General features: G+C 35.3%; 1 protein-coding gene across 6 annotated transcripts in view; it reads right to left on the bottom strand.

Moving 5' to 3' along the window:
- nAChRa3 (nicotinic acetylcholine receptor alpha 3 subunit) overlaps positions 1 to 23,908 on the bottom strand; it is a 173,062-nt gene that overhangs the window by 55,534 nt on the left and 93,620 nt on the right. For 3 of the 6 annotated variants that reach the window (XM_074178019.1, XM_074178017.1, XM_074178018.1), the window contains exons 3-4: positions 5,423 to 5,562; positions 772 to 816 (exon numbers count right to left, since the gene is read on the bottom strand). In XM_074178019.1, coding sequence (XP_074034120.1) covers positions 772 to 816; positions 5,423 to 5,562 — 185 coding nt within the window. The other 3 variants (XM_074178020.1, XM_074178022.1, XM_074178021.1) reach the window with 3 other exon arrangements.

A 23,908-nucleotide genomic window follows, 5' to 3' on the forward strand; every position in this document is an offset into this window, starting at 1 on the left:
GAGTGTTGAAAAGGGGATCAATATTTCAGTCATTCCAATTGGGCCCAGGAACTACTTACTTGCTCTAAATCAAGAAACGAGTGAAAAAGCGACACAACTCTTTAATAATATACTGTTTCATGATCGGACACGACAGTATTCACTCAGACAAACTGCGATTTCACTGCGATTTTGAGCGACAACACTTGTAACTTTCATCAATCACCATTATTTTTGAACATCACTTCAATCCTATTATAAATAATCGAAAAAAAATATCGGCCGATGGAGTAGTCCACACAGAAATGAAGATTATATTCAGAATGAGTGATGAAATTTCATCAGTTTGTGTGACGGAAACAATTTACTGAACAAATGAATAGAATATTTTAACTGTCACTTATTTCCGCTCTTGAGTTAATGAAAATGTTTTGTACAATAAGCCGTTGTTTAGTCATCAGAGATAATATTTTTTAGTATATTATAAATTAAATGTCCAGATGAATCTCATCTAGTATTTTTCATAGATATTATCAATTGGCAATCCATAGAAAAAGTTTATTATAATGAAGCTTCCAGACACGCTAATTGTGCCACTAATCAATTTTCTTCATTATCAACTTCAAGATCGATTTCGAAGACAGTGGCAAACAAAAAACACATGCAAGCACCAAAAATCATGCAGAATATGTGCCAAGGTTTGACATTAAATGAAACAGCGATAAAGTGCTTATGGAAAAGAAGGAGGCATGTGCTTTTAGACTACCTAAAAGGTGCTTGCTACTCAGGTACCTGTTCAACCCATAAATTCGTTGTCATGATTTGGTTCTTGAGATTCTGAAATAAAAGAAAATGTTATTTCATTCATTTTCCTCTAATATATCAGTATGAAAGCTGAAATAAAACGTGTTTGGACACTATTCATATAAAAAGTTCAATTCTCAATAAGCAAAAATTATTTTGAATTCTTTTCACAGAAATTTTGCCGATTGAGAACATATAGTATTAAGTCTTATGAACCTTCCGGTCATAACACTAGATATGTCCGTTTGGTGAGGCATTTCGAGTAATAAAAGAGTTTTTGTAATAAGAAAATAAGCATTTCGAAACATTCACCAACATTTCCACACAGTAGAATCTGGTAAATGCCTGTCGACACTACTTTCCTGGCTAATACCACGGTGGATATTGAATTATATCTGACAGATATTCATGCAAGTTACCTCTCAGAGGGTAGTCTTGCAGATGCTTCGTGTTTATCCAGCAGCAGAACCGCGCTGAAATCAATCTACTAGAGCACCTTATGAGCTGTTTTGGGGTATAACTCCTCGTCAGAACAAGAAAGATCCGACTCACACAGCATTGTGCCTGAGACTCGACTAACTTCAAACGTGCATGTATGAAACCTTCGTCTTAGAGGAAGATTTATTAACTAGTAACTCCTCCATCTGGCAAAAGCAGGAGGAAAAATCCAATGTACCGACAGTATAACAGGAATAAAAATAAGTCTGTTGACTCGTAACTGAGATAGATATATACTTGCCAGGTTAATGCCACGAAGAAGACTGAATTTTTTTCTAAGAACCAAATACAAGCACTACAGGAAAAATCTTAAGGTGCTCTAAAAGTGGTGCCTGTGCGAAAGTTGCGATTCATATTGGATTTGGATAGCTGGAGATTAAATCCATTTGGAAAAACGTTTTCAGGAAGTTTATTCCAGATAAATGCAGTTTTCCAAATGAAAGAGTTCCTAAACAGTGAAGTTCGAGGTGAAGAGGTTGAACCTCAAAAAGATGAGCAGCTACAGTCCGTCGCGAATTTCTGATATGTACCGTTGTTGATGGAATCAAATGTGCCAAGTCACTTGAACACTTCCTTTGAAATTATCTATAGAAGAAATAAATCTCAAATCTTTCTTCGATGTTCCAGACTATCAAGGTTGTAAGTGATGTTCGCGTATCCCATCAGGCGGTTGGCTCTTTTCTGGATGGAATCCAGCAGCTTCAGAGTATGCTTAGGGGCGAAGCTCCATACATGAGGACAATATTCCAAAGAAGGTCTGATCTGAGCTTTATGAAGCATTAAAAGTTGGTGAGGTGTGTACAGTTTTCTGATTCGGGACAGTGTTACAAGCTTTGCAATTCCAGCGAAATAATTGTGCCAAGACGTATTGGTGTCCATTTTAACCCCCAACAAACTTAGACGAGTGTGCTGTAGTCAGCAAAGCATGATATTGGATTCGTGTTTTCTTCCAATAAGTGTCGGTGATATATAATAAAAAGAAGGTTGGATACAATATGGATCCCTGAGGAACACTCAGCAGTGATGGTGAACGTTTTCGAGAGAAATCTATCGACGGACACTTGCAGGAAACGTCCTTTCAAGAAGCTGGAGAGGTATACACGAAAACGATCCGACAAGCAATAGCATGGAAGTTTTGCCAGAAAACCCTCATGACACACATGGTCAGAGGCTTTAGACTCCCAACAGAGCAACAGCTCTTGACTCCCCATGTTTCTTGATTGCGTTATTACAAATATGGGTGACATACGATAGAAGGTCGCCTGTTGATCTTTGTTCCCGAAAGTCATATTGATTATTATGCTATCACTGATAGCAAAGATAGAAATACTTGATAGAAATACTGGAGATTGTGTTGACCAACAGCTGCATCTATGATTTACGTCATCAATGATGACGGTCACTGATAGTGGAGCATCATGATTCTCAGGAATTCTTCAATGCCCGATGTCGTTGTACTGTTTTTGTCTAACTAAATTGAATTGAAATTCTTCTAGAATAGTCTAAATAGCTCCAGCTATTTAGACTATTTGTGACTTAGCTAATTTTCCTGTCCCTTCATTATATATCAGTTAAGCTGGAAAGTTTGAAGGCTACCAATGTGAAAAAAATTGTAAAATTTGATTTTATTATCCAATATAGTTGCCTTCGGGGGCGATACTATGATTATAGCGATTATAGCCATACTGTTGATCGCTCAAGATGTTAAAGCCTTCCAAATATTTGAGGATATGGTGGTCTAAGGCCTTCTCCATTATTTTTGATATCACTGAGAGCGAAGCGACTGTGGTCTATGGTTATTTGGATTTTTTTTTTTTCTTTTTTGGGAATGAGCTGAACGCGAGCAATCTTCCAACAAGAAGGAACAACCCGTTTCTTATAAGACAGGTTGGAAATTCTGCGAAATACTGGTTCGAGTTCATTTGCACACTTTTTAAGAACGATGACGGGCACTTCATCAGGACTAGACTCCTTGCTGTAATTGAGTTGTTTCAAAATTAGCCTCACTAGACGTTGTCGAAAAGTAATTTCCGGTATTGTGGATTCTAGTGTGGGAATAGTGGGTGGTGCCTTTCCCAGAAAATCGACTGTGGAGTGGGATGCAAATTGTTCAGCTAGTAGATTTGCTTTTTCTATGTTTTTTCATCCAGTCATCAGACAAATTTTAATTTCTATTAGGTGTTGGTACATGAGATGCTTCCTTGTTTGCGATGAGATACTGTTACTCGTCAAATCAAATCAAAATCAAATCACTTTATTAATCCTGTAGAACTCACAAAGTTATAGGATAGGTCAAATAGCATTTTGTACTTCAACTTCATTCAACTCCAGCTCCATTAAATTAATGTAATAGAGAAATAAAATTACGGAAGATTGAGAAATTCATCTATGGTATAAAAATTATGTTCTAATAAAAACCGTTTAGGGGTGGTTTTGAAAACCTGAATTCTATCTGTAGTTTTCAATGAGTCGGGCAGTTTGTTATAAAGTTACTATGAATAATTACTATTACTAGTTAACAAAGCTTGCTCTCAGGTAAATATTTAGGTCGGATATTTTCTACACTGACAAGCGGTAATACCTGGAAACAAATGTGTAGATCTACTCGATGGATTTTCGCGTATTTCTACTGCTGGATGAACGGGAAGAATCTGCAAGAATATCCTGTGTGAAGTAAGTGGCATTAATATTTCTGGATATAATTTACTGTCCATAGTGATATTAGTCGGAGAATTAATTTTCGGTAGGAATGTATAAGATCGTACTGCGAAATATATATTTTTTCAATACTTATGTATTTCTCCTCGTATTTTGATTTCTGTTAGACTTTTTGGTTTATAAAATCAGTGATTTTTGAAAGTAAAATATTATGTTGTTGTTCCTTCCATGACTTTCTAGATAACAGATATATTTTTTAGGGACTATTTGGACTCTATTCGTTCCACAATTGCCAAAGACATTTGTTCACTGTTTTTGAAAGGAATAACTTGACCATTTCTTCCGAATCTCCCATTGTTTCATGAAATCCATTCCAACAAGCTTAGTCCCGTGGAATAGTCTATGCATGTATCTTGCTGGATGTATGTCATATTCTTCTGAACATAATTTGGGTTGTCCATAAATCGTTTACTTTCAAAACCTCACCTTCGCATAAAATATGTTGAGAGGTCTCTTTTTGTTACTTCGACTGCAACTGAGGTCTCCATTAAACAACCCTATTTTATTCAGGTGTCCTCTCAATGGACAGTGTCCATTGAGTAGCACTGTAATTTTTCTCAGCCAATCTCTGCTTTTTTGGAGCAGTTCTTCGGTTTTATTCTCGGACGGTCCCTTCATAAAAGTTTTCCCGTGTCTGTTCCCCTGGATGTGTCCTCAGGCGTGTTTTCCCAGTACTCTCTATGTTTATATTTCTCAATTTGGTTTTGAATAAAATATCTTTGGTACGCCCTCTAGGGGTACCAAAGGCCTATATATCAATATCCGTGTCTCGTTTCGTTGAGGTCTCAAATTGATGTTTTTCCCCGCATGGTATATTCCAGCTCCCGTCGCATATTTGGTTTTTGACCCGTCTGTGTACCAGATATTTCTGTAGAGCATTTCCTTAGGATGAATGTTCAATCTCTAATCTTCGCGGTCTTAAATTTCAACCACGTGGTGCTTGTATATACAAATTTGAACATATTGGATGTGTGTTAGGAGTCTAGATATAATTTGGGTTGTTTCAAAACTGCTTGCTTCCTGTAATCTAGTGCCTGACAATCACATTGAACATGAAGAGCTGTCTCTTTTCCTCTGAAACATTTCCTGCAGTTAAGATCTCCATCATCTAGCCTGTTTAGGTTTCTTCTGAATGAAAAGTGTTCTGTGGATACCTCTGTAATCATTCTGAGTCGATTTTTGTCTTGCTGAAACTGTTTTTCAGTTTTCTCAGACGATGTCCTCTCCTTTAACGATGTGGCGCTATCTATGGAAATTACAAAAGACGAATATCAATGCTGAACGAGGATAATCTTGGACGGCATCGATGGCGAAACTTGCCTGTGGCTTATGGCTGTGGTGTTAGATTACAAATGCGTTTGTTTAGGGTCTTGTTTCGACTAGTCATTGATTTATTTTTTAAATGTGATGAAAAAATACTTACAACATCAATAAGTTGTGATAGTTTGAGCTTAATCTTAACGGTGAGAGCATCTGTAACGTTGATGACGGGTCGCACCAGTTTATTGTAGTTTGATAAAAGATCGTCGTAGAGACGTTTGGCATCTGGATTACCGGAACATCCTGAAACAACGAAATACATGTAATTTTAAAAATAATTGTAATACAACACCAAAGTCGATTGAAAGAGAGTTTGAAAATTACATTGAGAAAAAGGTGGAGGAACTGTTCATTCTAATCACTTTTGTAACCTTTTGGATAAAACAGATACCAACTACGAGTAAAGTAATACAAAATGATATGACAGATGATTATGGAGGATTATTGATAAAAAACGTGATGGTATATTTCAGGAGTTTATGGTACACCATGACCTTTCTGAAGATTATGTGAAACAACATTTGGTATGTTTTCGTTTTTTGTCACAAAGACTGGTTTTATTCTCTCTTAGATTACATGTATTAGTTTCGATTAGATTAGTGCATACAGTTTCTCAATTTCCTATTTAATTAAACTTCCTACACAATCTGTCGTGATGTACTGCTGTTTTTGCTAAAATATCTGAGTAGCTATCTTCATATCTCATCCACATTTTTTGGAGAATTGACAGTTACTATAGTTGTCATGTATTCTATTGTATACAACTTGAGATCGCTTGTGTTCTTTGGTGTTCTACATCTTTGAGTTTTTTTTGTAAAAATTTTTGGCATATTATGTCATAAGGACCCGTAATCCGTGACATACAGTAGGAAAAGTGTCTTTGGCATTCGAACGTTCTATTTTTTGACCGTTCTGCTGTTCAATACACGAAAGGAAGATGGCTGTTTTCTTAATTGAAACAAGTTACTGAGAATATTAAAAAGTTTCAAGCAAGACTCTAGCACTATCCATACATGATGATTATTGTGCACGACAGAAGAAATAGGCTAATGATACCCTCCAAAGAACAAACTGTTTGTTCGAAGCTGCAGAAGAAAATATAGGGATTGTTCCGTCTGAGTTATGCTCAGAATCAAACGAAATTTTTATTTTCTAATTGAATATGAATTTGAGCTTAATGTCATCGAAACTGTAAGTGTAACAAGGCAAAAGTCTGAATTCTTAATAGGGTAAGATATATATTGGTCTTCCTGAGTCTTCAAAGAAATATCCCGGACTTGAAAATAGTAACATTGGTGTATAGATCTTGAGACAAAAAACGCATCTGTTGACAAAGGGTCATGTAACGATGCAGAATAATAGGTCTTAACATGATAGTTCTCATGTTTTTGTAGTTTCTATTTCTTCCTATAGGAAAATTTTCTTTAAACTACATAGAAACTCTTCAGAATAAAAAAGTTTGAAGAATTTTGGCAAGTACAAGCTTCGCAGGAAAACCCTTGAAAGCACTAAAAGTGGTTTTTGTGATAAGTAGGACACAGTCGAACACTTTCCATGAAAATATCTATAAAAGGACACAAATATATTTTTCGTAGAGATTCCAGCAACTTCAGAATATGCTAAATGGCAATTTGATGCAAACTTCCAGCTTTTTTGGGCAGGAACTACCAACCTTGATCTAGGTAGGTCCAAAGTGAGTAAGTGAGTCCTACCCTACATTGCAATTCACAGGGGTTTATTGTGACAATTACTTTACTTTTCTGACTGAGTCGGCCGTTACTTGATGAAGATCCATAGTAATTTCATAAACTACACCTCACGATTTGATCTCCACAAACTTTTGGAGTTTGATCACGATTTGATCTCCACAAACTTTTGGAGTTTAGTGTAGTTTATGAAAAAGACGATTACTTTATTTGGTGAACGATCTTTCGAGTCAACTTCTAGAGTAATACTCCGACGTTGAATATCTGACGACGCGACGGTCAGTCTGCGACTACCGCCGTTAAATATATGAGCAACTCAAATGTGTGGCTCGGGAAGTCATGTCTTTTGTGACGCATTTTAGGGAAATGCTCTACCATGGGTATTAACTGCGCCCATCTTCCAAAAGACGGTCTCCTGATCCAGAGGAAAAAGCTATTCCAGGCTTTTTCCTCTGGTTTGGATGAGTTATTGTTTGGGCGCAAGCAATCGCTGACTTACTCAGGGAGAGTTGGTTTCCACTCCTGATATAGAATATGTTTCTGTTGCAAGACATGAGATATCTTGTACTTGAGAAAATGATCAGTGCTTCCTAGCTGCATCACCTAGTCTCCTATGTTTGCTAACAGGATCAAGAGTTTTCAGAACTGAAAACCGTTTGTTCTTGATCTGTTGGGGCCAGTGCGCAGCGACATACAGACGAAATATCCAGACGTTTATGAACGCGTGCCTGCGAGCCGCCGTAAACGCTCCAAGATACATACCGAACAGATATATATTCCAAAACCTGGACCTGAACATACAATACGAAGACGCGTATATGAGAGAACACGCATATGATACTCAACTATACTTCTCTTTTCAGTTCCCTGACATTGGTTCCGCTCAAAACCTCATTAATCGTGACCTACAGACCAGCCTTTGATATTTCATCAGCTCATAAATTGAAGTTAAACTCCAAAAAGTCAGCAGTAATGATCTTTGGATCAAAAAGATTGCGAGATATGTCTAAAAATAGTCTTTATATTCATATCTTTTGCAACTGAAGCAGAGAACCTAGGCCTGTGGCTCGATTCTGAACTGCGCTTTACAAAACACGTTAGCCATTTGATTCAAACGTCTTTCAACATCTTAAGGCAACTGTTTCCAAATCGGGACACACTCGGTGAGTCGGTGCTGGTCATTCCTGAACACAGGCCTTCTGTTTTTACTCGCAGCTTCTCATACAACGCAGCTAAATTCTACAATCTCCTGCCCAGTAAATTCACATCATACACGTTGAAAAACTTCAAAAAAAGACTCAAAGAGCATTTAGTTGAGTAGTTCACTTTCCTCATGCTGGCCGTGGCTCATGCGTTTACACAAAAGATTTGGTGACTGAATAATAATCTTTTTTTGAAATTGTCTGTATGTACTATAATTTTCTTTTATTCATTTCAAATTTCATTTTTTCTCGAAGGTAAAGTTTAAAAACAGGTTTGCTGACCCTCCGCCCATTCACCTCATTTTTTTTTGTATATTCCGTATGTTCTTACTTCAGGTGAATAAAGACGTTTTATTATTATTATTATTATAAAACGTGTTCGACAGAATCCGATCGCATGCCAATCCAGCGCTACGCGATCTAAACGAAGCATTAAATAGGGATAACCCCAGATTTCCAGAAAGAGATAAATACAAGAGGCCAACAAACAGAATCAGAGACCACCCTCGAGAGTCACTATCAGGCAGCTCCGGTAAGTATAAAAACTTCATAACCAGATTTCAAACCCACTTAATTTGTATATTCACTGAGAAACACTTGTTCGCGACTTCAAGACACTCGTCTCCGGTTAGTTTTTGGGGGCCCCATGCAATAATTACATTCAAGTAAAGTCACGACTCAATAAAATATTAGATTAGAAAGTAAAAGCACTTAAAGGTGGCTTTCGACCGTAGTAGGTCAGATGTTAATCATGCTGAACTGCCCATCAGTAAATTGAGGATTGCTTCGGAAGAGCGGGGGTGAATGAACGAGATGGGATGTTCTGCACACAGTAACCGTGTGGGGAAGATTTCGTCTCTCAGGGCACTCAACCCGGGAGGGGGCATGGGGATCTGTTATTTATTCTGGCAGTATTATGAATGTTCAATCGTTTTTGATGAAACTGACGACTGATCTTCATTTGCTGCAACCACATTGATGGTCGATTGAGATGTTGAAGCATTTCAAATATTAATTCAGTGCGAGAGCGCATCTCTTTCAGCCAATTGAAGAGAAATAATTCGATGTGAAAAACATCAAACAATTCAGACTGGAAACCGAATAATCTGCCGGCAATCTCGAAATTGGACGTAATGGAATTCTCGCGCCTGCTGATCACATTGCCTTGTAGTTATTGACGGAGATATTTAATCCGCCAACATCGGTTAAAGCGGTTTGAGAAATTCTCAGGAAACAGGAAGCCGTGAAGGAAATTGCGTTGCTTCTCGAAAGGAAAGCGTCTCATATCGATGGCTAAATTTAATTTCGCCGTGGAAGTCTGACAGATGAGCGTTTTATCTGATTGGGATAGGCAGGATCTCGACATATATCAAATCATATCGGGCTTCCTTTTTGTCTGTAAGAAGAACGGATGGCACACAATCATTTCACCAATAACTGTTTCTTGAATATATATTCATGATCTCAGTTTTTATGAATATGGCAAACTGGCAAAACATTCAAAAATCGTGTCCAGGAACATCATATGAGAATAAGAAAATAAAATCAACATATTCAAATCATTTCTTAGAAGAAAATCCTATCTTTAATGGAGATTTCGAAATTTTACACATAGAAAATAAAGGTTCAAATCATTTGGAAGCAGAGTACATTAATAAACCTAAAAATTTTAACATTTTACTGAATGACCAAGTTTTCTTGGTAACCGATGTTATCCTATTCTTCGTAGACATTGATCATAATTGAGAATATACCATGTACCTCAGGTATATGAATGTTCATTAGATGCTCTAGGTAATTATGATCGAGTGAGTACCTGAATGAGTAGTTCTCAATGGTGAAGTTTAAAAAAATTAGAGTAAAGAGTTAACTTTTAGTATGTTATTCACCACGAAAAAGCTACTCTGATAGCGAAATATGTCATATTTATGAAAATAAAGTTTGTGAAGATCAAATCGTAAGGTGTAGTTTATGAAAAGTTAGTAATCTATCTCTTGGGAGTAGTGTACATATTGTCCAGGTAAATTAACGTAATTAACAGTAGATATTTCGTGGTCAGAGTTCTTTTTTTATCTGCAGCAAATACTACGGTTTGAAAGTGGTAAATGGAAAAATTATAGCAATAATCAAAATTGTATCACATGCATATTATTACTTGGGCTGTTTTTCTCAGTGTTCTATTATCGGACCCATTAATGTAACAATTTCGATAATTGAATATTATTCCAAACCAATTTCGCTACTGGAAATAAATGATTGCAGGATAGTGGCAATAGGACTAATGTTTGGCTAATGGATAAACCGAATGCTGTTTTAGTTACATCCATTACAGTATTTCCTCGATGCTCATAAAGTCACATTAACTGTTATTTACAATGTTTGTTGACATTATACAAATTCCAGTGATGTTCATTATTTACATAAACCATATTTCTAGCGATAATATATGACATCGAAATTGTTAAGTATCAATTACTTTCTATATTAGTGAAATTTGTGAAATATCTCTATTTCGGCGATGCCAGTTATTCAAACGGCATTTTCTGTAAAAGAAGCGATATATTCATCGCCATCTAATGATCAAGAATTGTACTCATATATATATATATATATATATATATATATATATATATATATATATATATATATATATATATATATAAATATTAAATATTATATATATTAAATTCTACAAAAAGGATTTGAAGCTTTATATCTTCTATTAATTATCTGCGAGCGCTTTCGACAGTTGGTAGTGCTGTCATCTTCTAAAAAATAATTCGAATTCTAATTCTTACTTTCACTATTAATATGAATCTTGATTGATCATGGTTTATTTGGATGATTTCGATAAAAAGATACTTTCGAAAAGTTTTTTGCGACTCGTAGTGACAATGTTATTTATGGAATATTAGTTTACTGAATCAAAATTACACAGAAAGGGGTCAAACTTCAATTACTAAATTTGTCCCAAACAAACAAATAGGGCAAGCTAAATAAAACAGCACCTGTACCATTGCTGACATATTCAAGAATCGAGATTTATTAGTTGATGTCCATTTTGTGAAACTACACATTAATGAACTTCTAGGAGAATGTTCCAGTTGAACCATAGAGATAACATATATTAAATTCCATGTGAAATATGCTCGGTCCGTTCCCAAGACAAAATCCGTCCATCAAAATATAGCTGGGAACTTGAAATATGTTATCTTAACTGAAGCTTTACCCAGGAAACGAATTTAATATACTTGGCGGACGTTTTGAGGATGTAGGAATATGAAATTACTGACCAGACATTGTTAAAAATTTTATGAAATTGAACGAATTTACAAGAAAGTCTAATAGTTTGTGAATGAGTAACATTGAAATAATGTTAGCGAATGTTTATATCATTTATGTATATATTATTTGTTCAATATATCAAGTTGTAGCCTTTTACATTCCAAATGTTCAAAGTAAATTTTCGTTGGTTACTATGAGTAACCATAGAAAAATACCTCTACGTTTTAGAGGTTATAGGTGTTCCACAATCGAAGTGTAAGTTAAAATTATATCGTAAATCTCTTTGTTTGTCTGTCGCCCCCATATACTCTTTTAAATTTACTAATAATAATAATCATCATCATCAAAATGAGAATTGAATGAAAAATACAAATCAAGATGAGTGAGAAAGTAAAAACTAAATTCATTCTAATCAAGAAATAAATAAATACATCGGTTATTGATATCGGTTCCTGGTACACGTGTGTCAAGGGTTATTGCCCGTGCAAAGAATATTGTATTAATAGAAAAATGTGTTTATATTCTAGAGGTTCTATGCTTTGTTTTCGAAAATAGATCTCTCTACAATTTCAGTAAATCATTCATGGAAAAGTGCAACCAAATGATTATATTTCCCCGTCACACAACTTGTTTTTTCGAAAATGGCACTTATCATAGTAGCATGAAATTTTATAATAATAAATAAAAGTTAATACCTTTTTTCATTGTTCCAAAATAGGCGTTCCGAAATGGGGTCAGACACAATACAATTCGTAAATAATCCCCCTCTTTCTTAACTTTTGAAATCCGGAATAATATTACATAAAATGGAATCATATTTATTACTTTTTCTCGAGAGAGAGAGCGCTCCCAATTTTTTTTTCGTGCAAATGAAGTCTTGTGATATCTCGTTTGATAGGTATTTCAATTCTCAATCCAATATTATTTTATTTATTGAAATTGCATTATCCGTTTCCGAGTCATCAACAATTTTATATTCGTTTCAAGAACCTGCAGTCATACCAATAAATGTTCAAAAATATTTACCATTCGCTCCCTGAGAATAATGAAGTTTTTTTACAAATTTTATTTCGTTGCAAGCAACTCTTTTTTTTTTATTAACACACTTTTTTTATTAGCTTCACCTATATGTATGTATGTTTGATTGTTTGTCAGTTTGTTTGTTTGTAACTCTCCATTTATTCGGTTATTCCCGTTTGAATGCTCGGAATCTGTATTTGATCGACCTTATTGCCTGATCTATTCGCGGGCAGATGGCGCTGTACGTTACCTCTTTGATATAATTCGAACACACTTTACATGTATTTCTTCATTTGAAAACAGTATTTTTATTAACACGCTTTTATTAGCTTCGCCTGTATGTATGTATGTATGTTTGTTTGTTTGCAACTCTCAAGCTCGGGATCCGTATATGAAAGAATTATCGACATTATTGCTTGATCTATTCGCGGGCAGATGACGCTGTACGTAATCTCCTTGATATATCGACATTATTGCTTGATCTATTCGCGGGCAGATGGCGCTATACGTAACCTACTCAATATAATTTAAACTCACTTTGCATGAATTTCTTCATTTGAAAAAAGTATTTTTTTTATTAACACGCGCGCCTGTTGCTTTATTTGTAAGCCTCCTTTGCGCGCCTGCTGCCTTGGGCTTGGTAGCTGATATTCAGGCTCCCTCTTCGGAATCGCAAAATATCAAGGGTCATTTTTCTAAACAATAAACAATGTTGATATATTTGTTCATTGTTTACACAATTGAGAGCGTTACAGGTCAAATATCAAAAGTAAAGGTCGAAGCTTCTCAATTCTCGTATTGAGGTTGGTTTTATGAACCCTCTAATGAAAACCACTCACTACTATTGAAAGAACATCTAGCGACTCTGAACTCAGCGGACCTCGTTGTACCAAGGTATCGTGTCTCCAATTTTTCAATCCACCAGAAAATATATCGTACAAAATCCGTCCCACCCTAAACAAATACCGCAAGATCAATGAGATCGAAAACTCAACGAAGAAAACCCAGATTGCATTTTCCCAGCTCATCTCGCTTTCGAAAACCCGCTTCTGTTCGTTTTATTGCCGTGTTCGAATACCAATCCAAATACGCGTTTCATATCCTGGCAGTAAAACAGCACCCCATATTGCTTTTCCGGTATCGATGCCCTTGTGCACGGGATGCTCCCGGAAAGTTATAATCTCTCTAGTTCTCGTCTAACGATCGTCTGGATATTTTGTTATCTTGTTTAGTTCCCTGCATTTAGTAGTTAAATCGTGTGAAACGCCACTCTGAATGACATACTTAACGCTGTCGTTAGGAACTAAATGAGGTTCAAATGCGATACCGATGTGTGAATTTATTTAGTCGGTTTTCACTTCAGAGGATTTCTTTTCAATTCGCAAACTGGAGAGTGTCCAATGTGACTAATACCATAATTGATTTCGTGGTTGCAATCGTGGTAGGAATCGCACGATGAAAAGTACCTGAGACTTTTCAGTTTCTTCTAGTAGAAGTTGAGATTCGAAAGAGGAAAAGATCTTTTTACGTTCTCCCTTATCTTGAAAAAAATATCAAAAATTTAAATTACTTTTATTTGTGATAATGAAATTAAGATAAAGTTAAAAAAAAATCGAAATTGTTTGGTTCTTTGATGATAATGATCCACTTAGTAGAGAAGTTGCTGTGGTATTCAACTCAATCACTTAGGGAAAAGCAGCTGCAATATAGCTGTTTTCAGTGAAACTGGTAGTGTTACTGAAATCTCTGAAAATGGTAAACCTCATCGAATGCATTCATATCCTGAGGAAAACGCTGTATTGGTGGCAAATGGAGAATATCCACGAATGACCCTTAGAGATTTATCGTCTCAACTGAATATAACCAAGTACGAAATCAGAAGATACTTTATCCGCCACACGATCAAGCCCTATAAACCCAAATGTTTACATATGGAAATAGACGCCGACAACAACCCCGTGGGTTGGACTACTTATTGGTCGCGTCTCCAGGTGGCGGATAGGGGAACGACCAAGGGACTTACGGCCCTGTCCGGGAAGCCAATCTGGCCTTACGGACGGGGTCGCCGGACTCCTGGTCAGTGGCAAAAATAAGTAGGGTGAGGGGAACTATAACCCCCAAAACCTTTGCAAAACATGCCACCGTGGACCAGCCTACCCAAGCTAAGGTGTAAGGAATCGTGGCGACAATTAAATGGCCGCAGGGTGATATGCGGTCAGGAACGGTCGCCTTAGGGAACTGGGCGAAACCTCATTGTAATCAGCCTACCTCTGGTAATGCGAGGCTCTGCCAGAGGTGACCAACTCTTTCTTTGCTACTCGTGAGAACACACATGAATGAACCAACACAAAAACAGAAACAACAAAACCAAAAACCAATCCCGAGGCTGGACAGAAGTGCTCACCTCAATCTAAGGCGGTGGTTGGGGATGAACAATAATGTCCACCCCAATCTACCGCTTGGAATGAGGCTGGATATAGCAGATCACCTCCAACAGCAAGGGCACTTCCTGCGGCGTGCGCCAAGAGCTCCGCCTTGAATAAAGGCAAGAAACCGGCTGCCCCTGCAGGAAAGCTCCCTCACTTGTGCACCTCCACAGAGGGAACCCCAAGAAGGTTGCAGAAACCGCACAACGACAGTAATATCGTTACACCTTCCAAAACCTTCGCGGAGGCCACCGTGGGACACCTCAAGGTTGCCAAAGAAAGCGTGTATTCTTCGAGTCTTGGCCTGCACCTGCCAATGTAAAGGAGGTCTCCTAGTGATCCGTTCACCTTCCTGGAAAGGGCAGGATGGACTATGACCTATAGGAGGACAACTCTTCGGGACGATGTACAATGTGTCATATGTGGCCTAAGTGCTGTGAGTCTACACTCACCCTCCCTACTCTACAGATACCAGACGCCGACAACAAAAGATTAATTATTCTTAATAGGCTCAAGGTAATTTTTTAAATTACTGAATTTTTTTGAAAAACATTATGTTTATTAATGGTGCTACATTAACAGCTAATGGTTTGTGTTACCTCAAATATTTGATTTTATTACCTTCTATGACCTTGAAAATACCTGCGCGTCGCTTCCACGGTAAGCACAAAACTATTCAAGTGAAAACTGAGTCAACTATTCGTTTGATAGAACACTGATAGTCCATAAAAAGTACACACTGGCTGAGTTAAAGATTGGTTTAGTAGAAATTATATTATTATTATTATATATATATAAGTAGAAAACAGATTTCAGCGTTTATTACAAATATCAATTAAATACAGCTCTGCTTTAATCTCTATGGGGGGCTTACGATAAAATGTCGGTTCAATCAGAAACAACCCAAAGTCTACCAATAATACATAAATTTTAAAGGTAATAGAAGGTAAAAATATAATAATAAAAAATCTTCATTTCCCTTATTTTTGACAAAGTTATAAAATTTGTATAGAAATCGTCAAATAAAAAAAAAAACAGAAGAGATCGGAGACTAGAAGTTCTTGAAAAAAAGATAATGACAACTACCTACTTATACACATAAATTCTTCGAAGCGATAATAACAGTTATCAACAAGAGAATCCTTGAGTTTTCTTTTGAAGATATACATGGTTTTGGATTTTTTTTATATCTGGAAGCAAATTATAGGTACGTGGAGCCATCTGATCGGGTGATACAAAAGCTAATTTGTTTTTTGCAAATGGGAAAAAAATATTGTTTTTTTTGTCTTGTATCAATATTATGCTTACATTTGTTTGGTACAAACAACTTGTTTCTATTCTCAAAAACAGACAAGCATAAGTCTAAAACTAAAAGACTGGGAACAGTTAGAATTCTGAAATTTTCAAAAGCATTTCTGCATGAATCACGGTTACTTATGCCACTAATTATACGTATAAGTTTTTTGTGCTGTAAAGACGTCAAGCAGGGAGAGGAAAGACCCCAGAAGCACACTCCATATCTTAGTTTGGAATCAACCTGAGCATAGTACAGCCTCAGCATCTGATCAACATTCAAAACTTGCCTAATATTTCGAAACTGATATGAAATAGAGTTAATTGTTTTGATTAGGAACTTACAGTGGTTTCTGCCAATTCAAACATTCATCAATGTGAAGACCTAAAATTTTAAGCTCGTACATTCTGTTGTTACTGTGTCGGAATTATCAATTGTTCGTTCAAAAACAAATTGATCGCAGAAAACCATTTATTAATACTTCCAAATACGTGCTCACATTTTTTTTAACTGAATCTGATTTGTCAAAGATTATAATCGACGTGTCATCTACATACATTGTTATGAATGTTCCGGACGTTGCATACTCCAAATCATTTATGTACAATACAAACAATATAGGTCCCAATATCGACCCTTAAGGTACTCCTAATTCGGAGAGGGCCTTATACATAACTGTATAGCTTACTTAGGAGAATATTATGAGCAACACAGTCGAATGCCCTGCTGAGATCGCAGAATATCCCAACAGGGCACTCTCCTGCTTCAATATAGTCCACAATCTCTCTATGGTATGAATGTAGAGCTGTAGTGGTGGATTTTTTATTCAGAAACCCATGTTGGTTTTTTGTAAAGATGTTATTATGACGAACGAATGATAGAAGTTATTCAGAAAAGCATATTCGAATATTTTCGACATACTTGATGGAATTGTTACAGGCCTGCCGTTTTCCAGTAATTTACGACTATTTTTTCATACACTGGTATAATTTACCTATCTTCATTTGCTTAGGGAATGCTCCTTTACTGAATGACAGATTCACTAAATGAAGTAGAGGTTTTATTAAAACACGGTGACTCTTTTTCAGAAGAAACATTGGGAGTTCGTCATAACCTAAAAAACTTTTATTTTTAAGTTTGCTATTTAGTAATTCATACAGTTCAGATTCAGTAAAAGGATTTAAAAAAAAACCGATTTACTCGGGGATGTTATGTTTCTCGCAAAAAATTGAAAGTCCAGATTTCTCTTATCAATTTGACTCGATAATACTTTAATTACCTCTATAAAATAATTATTAAACTTGTTAGCGACTTCTTTGGGTGAATCGACAACACTATCACTGAACCCTATTGAAATTTCCTCAGTGTTGTCTTTTGGTTTATTGGATAATTCTGAAATAATTCTCCAGGCTGTTTTTGAAGGATTATCAAACTCCTCAATTCGTTTTTGGAAATATTTTTTCTTTGTTGAGTTTACAAACTTGAAGTGTTTGTCTTTTCCATTTAATAGCAAATCTCAAGATCCTTACCAGTTTTTTCAAGATTATACAGGTCTTTCAACTTTCTACTTGAAATTTCAATTTCGTTATTATTTTTAACACTCTCGTTGAATTTTTTACATTTTGGAAAATTAATTTCAAAATAATAAGAAAATATCTCTCAAAAGCACTGATAAGCTACATTCAAATCAAATACGCCAAGCAGGATTCCTCCTGGATGTTTGTCATAAAAGATGAAATAGCAGTTTCACTGAATGAACGCCTGAATTCGCCGTCCACTTTCGATTGAAATTGTTCTATTCCATAATCAAAAAATATTGACTTATGATCGGAAATATTGTTATCAATATAAACCGCATGTACCATTGTCAATGAAATTTGAAAATATATGATCAATTGCTGAAGCTGTTCCGGGTGTTACTCTAGTTGGCCAGCCCTCCATAGGTATTATGTTATAACAACTCAATACATTACACCCGTTAAAACCGTTATTGGATTTAAGGATTTCAATAGTAATCTATTTAAATTGAGAAATTATTTCTTATGGCATAAACTTTTCAGAAAATCTTTCTGAAAAGTGATATAATGATTATTTATATAAATTTATATAATAATTATTTTTAGTAGATTAAAATAATTGCGTTTCAAAGAACAATATATAAAAAAGTACATTTATTTTACTGTTGATAAAAATATTAGCAAGAGGTGGTAACTTCTCGATCATTTCGCAGCGGGTACCGAATGAAGAAATTATAGCTAACACGGAAGCTGTAATTAGAACTCTACCGGATGTGAAAGAGGAGAAAATTTGTATTGAGACAGCGAATATTCAACGCAAGGCCCGAACATCAAAATGCAATATACCAAAAAGAGAAATTGTGGCTCTAAAAAACCTAAACTCAGATGAGGAGATCGCCATTCTACCAGCTGACAAGAGAAACGCCCCAGTGCTCTTGAAAACAGAAGAATACATCGGAAAAATTGAATAACTTCTTGACCCGCCAAGTAACCGCAAGCTGAAAAGAGACCCAACACAATCAAGATTTCAGAATACAAACCGTCTCAGAAAATCATCATCATTGTTGGAAACCACTCAGAAGACCATTCTAAGAACAGAAGCCGTCCCGCCAAGGCTCTACGGCGGAACGGCTCTACACTAAAAAAAGTTCCATTGAGATACATAGTGATTGCACTGGTTTCGCCTACGTATTACTTGTCAAAATACCTAGCATTGCTACTTCAGCCCCATGTTGGAGAAACAACCTCGTACGTCAACGATTCGAAAGACTTGGAGCAAAGTGATATTCTGGTTAGTTTCGACGTTGTGTCCTTGTTCACCAACGTCCAGCTGGAAGATTTTTTGAGAGAGATGTAGCCAACCTGTTTCCTAGTGATAATGTGGGACTCTTCAAGGCTGCCTCACGGGAAGTTACTTCTAATGGAAAGAAGATTTCTATGAGCAATTAGACGGCGTAGCAATGGGAAGTCCACTCAACCCGGCTTTCAAATCCGAATGAAGATAGAAACACTAAAAATATTATGATCGATCAGAAACAATATTTAAACAACTAATTGGAATGGAATCGAAAAAACTTTCGTAGTAATTTTTTGCAAATGTTGATAATAATAACATATATTACTATTCAACTAACCCATTTACCTTGTAGATAGAATACAAGTCCAACTGATTACTTCACTAAATATTAATTAACTACTTTTTACCAATGAAACTAAAATAACCTCAAATCAAGAACACAGCTTTTTACCAATGAAGTTGAATGACTATTATCTAAATACACTACAGAATCTTTCAGGAAATCCAAAGGACAAAGTCGAGAATTCGGAAAAGTCTGGAATTTACGAAATCAAATGTAAGGACTGCGATGCAAAATATTATAGACAGACTGAAAGATTTATTGAAATAAGATATAAGGGACACTTAGCATACCAAAAATCAGCAGTCGCCCATCATATTTTGCATAACATAATATTATTATGATGGTGGACCAACACCTAATAGTCAGTAGCGGATGTAACGGTTTAAATTTCTGAATTCAGAAGAATCAGTAGAGCCGCCCTGTTGGTTCGTTATTTTATCAGCATATTGCTGGGATGGTGGATTGTCTAGTAAGCAGGAGTAAATAAAACCGAGGAGATTTTCACGGTCAGGATTTGAAAACAATTCAGATTAGTATCTATCGTAAAGCAGACATGAAATCATGTCTCTAGCTAGGAAACCTAAAAACTGTCCGAAACCTAAAAACGTCTAAGGTCAGTCAAATTAATCAATTCAATATTTTCATTTCCTATTCTTGAAATATCGGTAGAGAATTCCATAACACATGTTTTCAGGTTTTTTGGTCAAGAATAATAAGATCACCTATGAAAGATTCACGTCGAGCACTGTCAGACTTTTGGTGGTAAAAAAAGCTTTCAAGGCATATTTATTTGGTAACTGGAGAAATTCTCCGGAAAAGCTATAGTTGCATCATACATTTCATTCTTTGAGATATGAGGAGACACTCTAGAAAGTACCAACGGAGAGCCGTAGCAAGTATATAAGAAAAGTAACAAAAATGATGATAACCCGAGAGTAGAAGCCCTGATATTGTTGATATATTTTGGAGCAGTCTGAGTACTGAAATCTACAGTTCATTCCTAAAACTAGAGGATAGTTTTAGGCATTTTCCTTTTCTCTGTGCACCTAAGACAGCTGTTGACGGGGGTAATAATTATCGAGTTTGATTGAAGTTAATCGACAAGTAGATTCTGGATAAATTAGGGTTCAGGCAGTTACTTTTAACTGTTCATTTGTTTCCTCATTTTCAATTTACGTAAAGGTCTATCTCTGTCAGTTCAATACTCGAATCTTTTGATTCGATATTGACCCGAAGTAAGAGTTCTCCAGTAGTAATATCGTGATCAAAATGGCCTATAGCGGCGTATTAATATCTTTACTGTGAATGTTTTTTGTATTAAGTATTGGTTCTTTAAACTTGATGTATATAGTTGCCTGTTTTTTTACATTAGTTCGTTGCAAATAACATTTGAAAATAATTTTTTTAGTTATTACACAGTTGGTAGTGAAGTTTGTAAATATTTCTTTCTATATATTAATTTAATATAAATTTCAAGCTTGGAGCTTCGTTGTTGACTTTTTGGTTATTTCCCCAACCCCTTTCCTGTTGAATCCGTTCAACTGGCGCCCCAGGGTTTACTTGTTTTCCATCTATTTCGACTGTAAAAAAACATATTTTCCTTACCCACGTCCAGCCCCGACAATAATCGACTAGCCTGGGCCAAACTACTTTTTGGTAATTACATAAATACCAAGGTAGGTTATACGGATTAACACATTTGCCGCCGGTAGGCTATTCAAATTTTGCCGCCCCTTCTGACCTCTGCATTTCGATACTCTACACGGACAAAAGACGGTGGACGAAAATATTTTAGAATTCAAAGACTAAGAAATGATTCTTTGTTTTTAAAAACATTCATATCTTATGAAAAATTAAGAACTGATTACAGTCATTCCAAACCTGTCCAGTAAATTTTCTAAACTAATAACATTTATTCTAAATCAGTTTAGTAAATTTTCTGAGCTTCTAAATAATGTAATCCATGAAATCAATAAATACTGATACACAGCAGCATACGAATCCCTAGTAAGCAAGATATTGATATTTAACATCATTGGAATCCAAAAATAACTGCACAGATTCTAAACAATTGGTATACTCATCACAATTATTGAACTATTTGAGAATACTTGTACTAATTTTTGATAAATGGTTGACAAAAAAAGATGAATAGTTTACTAAGCCATTAATTTCCCATAAAGCTGGATCTTTATTTAGATTCACTGTTGTTTGCACTTGGCCATTGTACTTGACTGTGATAGGTACATATTGATGATTCCTCTACCGCGACTACTGTCTCTTTTGTCAAAAACATATACAACTTTTTCAGATTGTATTGTATCACTGCATGTGGTTGAAGTTCTTGGTCTTACAATACTGTTTTCCCCAACACTTTTAAGAAAACTGTCAATTTTCATCGTTTCATTGTTCTTGTTATTCTTTTTTCATTTTGACGTTTTTTCTATACACAGCTCCACTGAGTCGCTTTCTTCCATCACTTATTCAAACAATTTCTTATTTAAGAACTGAAAAAAAATATTATATTAGGAGTCTTATACGTGATTATCAGTATCTTTTGTTCAGATTTCAGATTCATTCTTTGAATAGTTACCTAATATAAGCAACAGCAATTTATTGAAATATACTACTACAATATAATAATATAATTAACAAAAAAATCTAAATTTGCAAACCTTCCCTTCCTCTTGAAGATGATCACTTAGTGATCGAAACACGTAACGAGTTGTTGAAATAACGGTTTGGTGTTGGGATGGAACTCCAGTAATATTTATTACTGGAGTGCATCACAAGCTGAATAAGCTAACCTAAATCGAAAATACAATTTGAACGTACTATAACTTTGTTCTGTATTGGCTTGCGCCAGATCAATCTTCAGCCATACACTGCTACGAATCAAAAAATGATTTGTTTGGAGTCTTGAAGCGTGAATTCGTAATATGCGCCAGTGTGAGTCATACCCGGCAATGAAATCAATAAACTCTAGACACATTTTTAATATGAATTTCACAATGGTACCGATATTGATTGTTTTTATATAATGATTGTTTTCATATATTCGATTTTCAATTGAATTGTTATTTTTGTTCGTTCTTCTGTTTGTTTGTCATTTTTTCAAATAATTCAACGTGAATAAATGAAGGCGCTATTTTTTGATTTTTTCAATACATGAAGAATGTAAAATCACAGATCAAAAGTTTTACAACCTCATCTATTATGCAGGAAAAGTATAAACGAAATGAAAAATTCTTTCATTTTAATAATCTCCTTCTAAATCTATCAAATCACCAAAAATAGATACTACTCGAAAATAGTTCATTACCCCTACTTAATTAATAATATTTAAACTTAAATTACAGATACCTCTACAATAATTTAGTAGTCTGAAACACGCACTATATATTTATGTTTTTTCTTTCACTATATATATATATATATATATATATATATATATATATATATATATATATATATATATATATATATATATATATATATATAACTGCACTCTGTTTTTATTCACTGTCGTAATTTTATTGTCTTTAAGGTTTTTTAGTTTACAGTTTACATTGTCACAACTAATGATTGAGTATGGGCCTTTATACCAATTATCAAACTTTGATCTATTTTCGTTTGTTATCGTAACCCAATCTCCAGGGTTTAAATTAAGAGATTTCGAATTTTACGTTTCTCCTTTTCCTCAATTCAAAAATCTCTAGCTCTTTGGTGAGAAATTTGTAAACGATATTTGAGCTCTAGATAATATGCGTCTGGGTTATATACTGGGTCTATTTTGTCAGTCAGTGCGTTTGTCAGTTCGGGTCTTTTTCCAAAAACTAGTTCGAAGGGTGTATAGTTATGATATATACTGGGGGTCGTATTGTAACAAAAACTATAAAATTTTATTGATTTGTCCCAGTCTGTGTGTGTATCGTTAACGTACATTCTAACATACTCGTTAAGTACCCGATGATTTCTCTCACAGCCACCTATACTCTGGTGATGGTAGGCAGTAGAGAATTTTTGTTGGATATCTAGTAGTTTACACACTTGTTCTAATATTTCGTTTTTCGTTTTATTTGATTTGGGCACTAATGCCTTCAAAACTCTCTTGGATTCTTTACATTACATGAGAGAAACAATACATTTTGCTAATGACAACTTTTCTTTAGAGAAATTGTTGTCTCAGCTTGAAACTTCAGCTAGCAAAAATAATATTGATAAATTAAAATTGAAAATTAAGGATCCTATATTTACAATATGTACACTTATCTAAAGGGCACTACAACCTGATGTGTGTGTTTATTGATTCATTTTGATTATTTATTTATCTAAACATGTAATTTTAATCAAGTACATGTGATAACGCCGTAACATATGTACCAACTGTACCAACAGTGGTTATTGAATTATCATTATTATTATTTTCATTATTAACAAAGATGCACCCTGATACCGCGACTGACATTGAATTGTCTCATCCTCTCTCTCTCTCTCTA

The sequence above is a fragment of the Leptinotarsa decemlineata genome, unplaced genomic scaffold (assembly GCF_025532065.1).
Source record: "Leptinotarsa decemlineata unplaced genomic scaffold, Ldec_3_MD MMD2_tig00003335_RagTag_RagTag, whole genome shotgun sequence".
NCBI lineage: Eukaryota > Metazoa > Arthropoda > Insecta > Coleoptera > Chrysomelidae > Leptinotarsa > Leptinotarsa decemlineata.